The sequence below is a fragment of the Pteropus vampyrus genome, unplaced genomic scaffold (genome assembly GCF_000151845.1).
Source record: "Pteropus vampyrus isolate Shadow unplaced genomic scaffold, Pvam_2.0 Scaffold61, whole genome shotgun sequence".
NCBI classification, from domain to species: Eukaryota; Metazoa; Chordata; class Mammalia; order Chiroptera; family Pteropodidae; genus Pteropus; species Pteropus vampyrus.
In genome coordinates this window covers 2,970,978-2,978,986 of record NW_011888842.1, presented here as the reverse complement: position 1 = coordinate 2,978,986, position 8,009 = coordinate 2,970,978, and the positions used below count along the sequence as shown (strand labels likewise).

Sequence of the window (8,009 nt, the reverse complement as noted above, 5' to 3'; positions counted from 1 at the left end):
GTGTTGGTCCATATCTTTATGATGTGCTGTCCCTTGACTTCTCCAGGCCTTCACTTTTCTCTATTCTTAATTTTTTCTAGGACTTAGTTCCCTTCCCTATTAAAAAGATAGTTTGTAACTTAGGCATTTCAACAAATAATTTTATCGATTCCATAAGCCATTGAGGAATAAATGAATGAGTGAGAGAGTAATTACATGAATAAATAAATACTCTGCTTAGAGAATTTGTATAAACACGATTTTGAAAAACAAGCATATTGAAAAAAGTCACATGTGCTGAAGTGGAATAGGCACAAGTTTTAGAGTAAGAAGATTCAAATCAAGGCCCCAGCTTTTCTAAAGTGTCTGTGGGATCGTGGTCAAGGAATTTAAAATGCCAAGCCTCAGGGAACTCGGTGGTAAGGTTGAAATGAAAGTTCCCATCTCATGATGTTGCTAAAATTATTAAATAAATCATGCTCTTGACTAAACACATAAAAGGCTTTATGGAGCAATCTTCAAAAGTCCCATCTAGTTCTAGTATTCTCTATAATGTGATGGGTATGTTAAGGGTAACACATTTGTTAACTTCAGCTAAAATGCCCAGTTTGTATCTTTGTACTTATTTTATGTTTTTCATTTTGGCATATGTATAAATATAGTTTCATGCAGATCTTGGCAGGTTTCCTGTGAGCCAACACTCTGTAGAATTTCTGTAAGAAAATCTCCCAGACAACAGAGTGTTCTAAAGGAGCTCTATAATTATGTCGTTTGGTACAAAAATAATATTTTTTTTTTTTAAAAAAGGAAACTAACAACTAAACAGACCTTTGCATAAATCATCCTGTGCCCTGAGGTGGCTTGAGGGAGAGAGTTAGTTGCTCACCTTTCAAAACTGAGGGGAACGTTGGCCTTTATGAGTCTCTATTTTCTTTTTCCCCTGCATTTCTCGGAGTTTTACTGAACTACCCAAAGCCTCTTATCTCCCTTCCTTCCTCTTCCCCTGAGCCATAATCTTTTCCTACCCCCAGGCAAAAGAAAATCACCCTGCCAGGAACCTATGGTTGTAATAAATATGGCTATAAGCACATGCTAACACACACACACACACACACACACACACACACACACACATATCCTAACACACACGCACACATGCACACTCACATACTCACACTCTCAACACACTCATATACATATGCCTGGAAATATGAACTCCTAGGTTAACTTCCTACTCTCATTATTAACGTAGTAATCTCCATGGGCAAATCGCTTACATTCTCTAAACCTCAGTTTTCTTATCTGAAAATGGGAGCAATTTCTCCCTGTGACGGTTAGCATTAGTTTCCTAATACTTCTACAATGAAATTACGAAATTCAGTGGCTTAAAACAACAAAGATTCATTATTTTACAGTGTGACAGTCAGAATTCCTAAAACCTAGGTATTAGCAAGACTATAAGGCCAGAGACACAGCCTAGCCCCAACCCCCGCCTTTTGTGCTTCAAAGTTGGATCTCCTTCTCTGACTCTGACACTCTTGTCTACCTCTTATGCTCTCATATGGTCCCTTATGATTACATTGAGCCTACCAAGATAATCCAGGATAATCGTCCCATCTCAAAATTCTTAATCCCATCTGCAGAGTTCATTTTGCCATGCAAGGTAGCACATTCACAGGTTCCGGGGATTAGGACATTGACAGTTTTGGGGAACCATTATTCTATCTACTGCAGGTTGTAATAAGGAACAAATCAGGTCATATGTAGAAAAAAAATTGTACTAGACTGGAATCTTGAATGTGGGGCTGAGCTTTGCATATATATATCTGTGCAAGTATACATACATATACACATACATTTTTGAATATATGTATCTAATGTGTATATTTACCTTATATGTAATAATTACATATGTATCATATATTTATAATATATGTATATATGTATGACTTATTTTCAATGAATGGCACATAGATGTTCACACTTACGCTATTTGAATAAAACTTTTTAAAAAGTAGAGACAAAGAAGAGCAACTCTATTGAAAACAATTTAGATCTAGAGAGAAGTCAGCAACTAGAATCTGAGAACCACCGAAAATAAATTTATATTTCTTGGGAAGTGTAAACGGGCTAATAGATCATATAACAATCATATGTAATACTAGTACAGTCATAATAACACATAATCATCACAATAGCTGGCGTATTACTTGGCTACTACATGATAGATACTACTTTATTTTTTGTGTAAATTATCTCTTATTCTCACACCAGCTCTGTGATAAGGCCTAGTATTACCTCTCTTTAATAGATTATGACGGTGTGGCTCAGAGAAGTTTACAGATTTGATCAGAGTCATGTAGCTGGTAGGTGGCACAGCCTCTATTTGGACTCAGGTTTAACTAGATGCAAAATTTGAACTAGACACCTTGTGTCTTCCTCAATAAATTCACCAAAGTAGAAATTCTCAGACTCGAATCCAATGATATTAGATATTAACAACAATCTAGCTAGCAAGTGAATCTATCTACTTGGGAATTAACAAAAAGACAAATTTCTAAGCTACAGTTGTGTAAAAAGACAAATCAAAACAAAACAAAAACCCCTTCAAATCACCACTTAATCTTTAGAAGTGAGCAAGAAGGCCTCATATCAAAATTGTACAACACAGGGGCAAAATAGTAGTCAGAAGCTCTGCGGCTTTAAAAAGCAAGAAAAAATGAAAATAAACAAATGAAGCCTTCAACTCAAGAAGCCAGGAAAAAAAAAAAAAAAGAGTTATAAAACAAAGTCAAAGAAAGCAGCAGGAAGGAATTAAAACAAATAAAATGAAATAAATGAAACAGGAAAGAATAAAAGGAGCCTCATCAATAAAATGCAAAAGCTTGTTCAAAGGAGAGAGAGAGAGAGAACACAAATAAGCACATTAGGAATGAGCTAGGGGCATAACCATAGGAGCAAAGAAGATAAAACAAATTTAATGAGAATACTGTGTCTAACTTTATACTGATAAATTTGAAAACCTTGATAAAGTGCATTATTTTCTTAGAAAATATAAATTACCGAGTTTGAGTCATGATGCTGTAGAAAATCTAAATAGACAGTTAACATAAAATAAACTGATAAGAGAGTTAAAGCCCAGGGGATTGTAAGCAGGTCCTATCAAATCATCAAGGGATGGATCACCTTTATCTTACATAAAGTGATCCAGAGGAAGAAAATAAAAGGACAGTTTTCTAATAAATTTCAAATGTTAGCATAATCCTAATATTCAAACTGGGCAGACATATACTCATCCATCTAGAAAAATCTGGTAGACATATTACAACAAACGAGTTTCTTACGTGGTAGGATGAAAAACCAACTTACACAAATCAGTAATAGCTTTCTTCAATATCAGCAATAACCAACTAAGAAATATAAAGGAAACCATAAGTGAAAAACAGATTCTATCCCTAAAGTGGAATAGGCTGTAATAATAGAAACTATCGCTATACTATATGTTTTTTCACACTATATTCCAAACATAACTCATTTAATCCTAACAGTGGCACTGTGAAATGAGGACTTTTTTGTAGATAAACAAAGGAAGTCCAGAAAGATTAAGCATTTTGTCCAAGTTTATACAGTCAATAAGTATAGAATCAGGTTTTGGACTCTGATAGTCTTGTTCCAAAACACATACTTGTAACCTCATAGTGTATTACATAAATACCTGTGAATAAGACCCCCACAAGATAAGTGCAAGTCATTTACAACCAAAAATCTGAAACTTCAGTAAAGGGTTTATAGGAACACTTGATAAATGGATATGTAAACTATGTTTTCTGAATTACAAGACTCACAAATGTAAATATGCTGTATCGATCAGCTCGGATAAGATACATTGCTGTAACAAAACAAGCCTCCCAAACCAGAAGCTTGCACACCAGTTTATTTATGCAAAATCCATTGTGATGGAGGCAGCCCGCTCCCGTCCTGCAGTATGCATCTGTGAAACCTAGTTTCCCATAAATAAACTGGTGTTCCAAGCTGGCCATAGCAAGGGACGAGAGGGCTCGAGAAACACTCAGGACATTTGAAAGGGCTGCGTATGGCAGTGACTTATATTGTATCAGCACATATTCCATCCTTCAGAATCTTGTCACTTGGTCCCTCTGGCCCCATTGCAAGGGAAGCTTAGAATCATTGTCTACAGCGCATGTCCAGGAAGAGGACCCAGTACAAGACACCATCTCTGCCACAGTCGTTTGTAGTGCACAGCAGAGAGTTGACTATCAATACATGTTTCTTAGAGGAAAAAAGAATTAAACATTCCCCCAATTTAGTCTACAAATTTAATGCTGTGCCCCACAAAATTCCACTAGGGTTTTATATAGAACTTGACAAGCCAACTCCAACATTCATCTGAAGGGAAAATTGAGTGAGAACAGGGAAAATTTTGAAACAGAACATTAGTGTTCATGATGGAGAGCAGACTTACTTTACTATATCCAAACCCTACTATAAAGCTATAGTAATTGAACTAGTATAGAATTATTGCAAGAATATACCGATAATTAAATAAGAAAGACTCTCATCATGTATACATGGTATACATACGGATGTGGTATATGACAAACAGCATTTCAAATTAATGAAAAGATTTACCCTTTAGGTAATTATTTCTCATTATAAAATAATTAACTCAAAATAACCTCTTTTACCATGCACGAAATTTAATTCCACCTAGATTAAATAACTGAAGATGAAAACTATATAAATATTAGAAGATACGCAGAAATACATTTTATCATCTTGTAGCTTCCAAAGCATTACACAAAATTTAGAAGCAATAAAGGACCATGATAGAGAGGTTGTAAGATACCAAAAGCAAGATTAAAATACAAGTGCAGACTGGAAGAAAATTTTAGTGTGTATGGAAGGTGAAGGGTAACTATCCAGAAAATAGGCAAAACATATACAAACCAGTAAGGAAAAAGACAAGTATTGCAAAATATAGAAAAAGATGTTTTGCAAGTATTGAAAAATGGTCAAAGCACATGGTTGAGCAATCTACAGAAAGAGAAATACTCATGATCATGGCATGAAAAGATGGTGAACAGCACCAGTAATCAGGGAAATGCAAATCCAAACAAAATTGAGTTATTTTCCACCATCCTAGATTGGTGATAATGAACATGAAAGATGTAAAATGGATTCTCTCACTCATCAATGATAGGATTTTAAACTGGTAGAGCATCTACAGATGGTCATTTAGAAAATCAATCAAAAAATTTAAAATTCATAAAACATTGACCCAGCAATCCCTCTTCTAAGAATCTCTTTTATAGAAACACACACATGTGCAGTGATATATGTACAAAGATCTTTATTATGACACCGTTTGTAATAGCAAACAGCTATAAACAACTACAATGCCTATCAATAAAGATTAGCTAAAAGCATTGTGGTACATTTGTATTATGCAATGCCAAGTAACCATTAAAAAGATAGATCTCTATGAATACTTATTTGAAAAGATCTGTGAGAGATAGTATTAGGTACAAATGCATGTTATTTTATATATGCATTTATGTATGTATGTATGTGTATATCTATATATCTAGAGTTTTTTCAATGCAATATATATATTGCATTGACTATATATATATTCAATGCAATATATATATATTTTTCAATGAAAAATATATTATTGCATTGAAAATATATATTGCATTGAAAAAACTCTAGAGAAATACACGATAGTTAACAAATGATGACCACTGAAATGGGAACTAAGAATACAAGTGGAGTGAGAAATAAAAACCCTCTACATTTTACTCTATAGACTTTGATAATGTTTAATCACTTACAACAAAAGTGTAATTATTCACATGTGAATGTGAGCACGCTTGTGAAGAAAGGGTGGGAGGGAGGGAGGGAGTATGAGAGCGAGCTCTACACAGTAAACCATTTCTCATATTTGCTGGGAACCTCCTGGGATAAATGGATAGAACTAGACTTTATTAAGCGCTTGCCATATACTCTGCACATTCATATAACTCACTTCATCTGTACTATAACTTTATTAAAGGAGAGTTACTTACATTTAACAGATTCAAAAAGGGAAAATCAAGTTGACCAAGGCCCCAGAATAGACCTTATTCCAAGAACTTTCCACTGCCCTCTGGGTAGGAGCATACAAACATTAGAAAGACAAGACTCTGGGGGTTAGAGGAGAGCCAGAAAAGAGTGACAGCTTGCTTCATGCAAGAGACATTCCTGGTTTTTCAATGGTGTGATCTTGGGTCAAGTTTTCAGCTCTGCCTTTATTTTCCTGCCTTCAGCTGGGTTCTATATCTCTTGCATCAGCTACTGGTCCCTACACCCTGAGAACATTTTCTTCCCAAACCCTGTTACAGAGCTTCTTCCTTCTTACAATATATGTTCTGGAGTCTCTTTGCAGTTGGATTCAGTAGATCTTGGCTAGTTCTACCTTGCAGAAGAAAAGCAAATAAGAGACTACCTGCTTTCTACTGCCTCCAACTGAAACAGACTGACCAGGGTCATGTTTGCAAAATAGGCACATGTGGATTTGGAACGAGAGTAGTTGCTATAGACCTGAATTTGAATGCCAGCTTTGACACTTACTCATGGTGTGACATTCTTTATTTCTTGACTCCTCATTTTGCTTCTCTGTAAAGCAAGAATGACGATACTACCTTTTTTATGATTAGAAAATAGATATATAAAGTTCCCAGTGGATATTACATGCCCAATATAGAAACACCACCATTACTACTATTATCGTAATTACGTTAAGTGCCTTGCAATTCCTAACTATTTTTTGCTGCCAGTGTGTCACAGCTTAAGGTAGGATAGGAGTGTGTACTCCATTTTACAGATGTGGGAACTGGAGATCGAAGAAGTTAAATGATTGCCAGGGTTCAGATAGATCTAAAGGATCAAAGATTATATTAAACAGATCTTACCAATTATGCAACCTATTCTCTTGTGTGTCTTATTTATTATGTGTACCCTATCTGCAGTGCCTACCAAAGGACTATGAATAGGTAGACTCTTAAAGAATATTATTTCTGAGTTGATTTTTTTAGGGACTGAGACTTCTGCTTTCTTCCCTCCTCCCATGCCTCTATAAGAGATTCTTTTCCTACTGCAAATCCCCAAATTGCAAATATTATTTTTACATTCTATTCAGATGCCTATTTTCTCCATAGAGGAGCCTGCCCTGCCTCAAAGGTATGTCAAGGGCCCTTCTGCTGTCAAGATTGGGTAGTTAGAGGCCAACAGAGGCAGCTAACATTGCTTAATTGAACAGAAACAGCAGCTGCTGCTTCATGTGCTGTCCGTGGTCCTGGAAGGATCACCTCTGAGCTACAAGGGCAATAAAATCTTTGTTTTTGCAATAGTCTTCAACCTTGGTCGACAGATATACTGGGAATAGATTCTGAAACTAGTTGATAATTCCCTGTGAATTGGTCTGTCATGCTTTTTAAGGTCTGTGTGTTCATGGAAAACAGTTTTTAAATTTGCTTTGTGCGTGGATGTGCACTCTGGTGTTCCCCTGACTCCTCCAAAATGTCACAAATGACTTTCCTTGAATTTACCAATTTGCAGGATTAATGTGCTTCTCTCAAGACACCTGTGCCCTAGATAGACTCCAGCCAGAAGAGCTGCCTCCATTCCTAAACTCTGACCTGTTTTTCGGGCAAAGGAGACCTTGGTTTTAGGTCACCCCCATAGGGGGCATCCAACATGCGGAGCTAACTCTCAACTCTGTTTTATCATGCAGTTGTGTGGAGGAATACAAGCTGGCTCCTGATGGAAAATCCTGCCTAATGCTCTCAGATGTCTGCGAGGGCCCCAAGTGCCTCAAGTCTGACTCTAAATTCAACGACACCCTCTTTGGAGAGATGCTACATGGTTACAACAACAGGACCCAGCATGTGAACCAAGGCCAAGTCTTCCAGATGACCTTTAGGTATGGGACAGACACTTATACTTCACTAGTTAAATCACTGACCCAA

At 36.2% G+C, this 8,009-nt stretch overlaps 1 protein-coding gene across 1 annotated transcript in view; it reads left to right on the top strand.

Moving 5' to 3' along the window:
• Positions 1-8,009, top strand: part of ASTN2 (astrotactin 2) — an 843,256-nt gene that overhangs the window by 526,611 nt on the left and 308,636 nt on the right. The window contains exon 13 of the mRNA XM_023531046.1: positions 7,775-7,963. Coding sequence (XP_023386814.1) covers positions 7,775-7,963 — 189 coding nt within the window. The remainder of the gene's footprint in view (positions 1-7,774; positions 7,964-8,009) is intronic.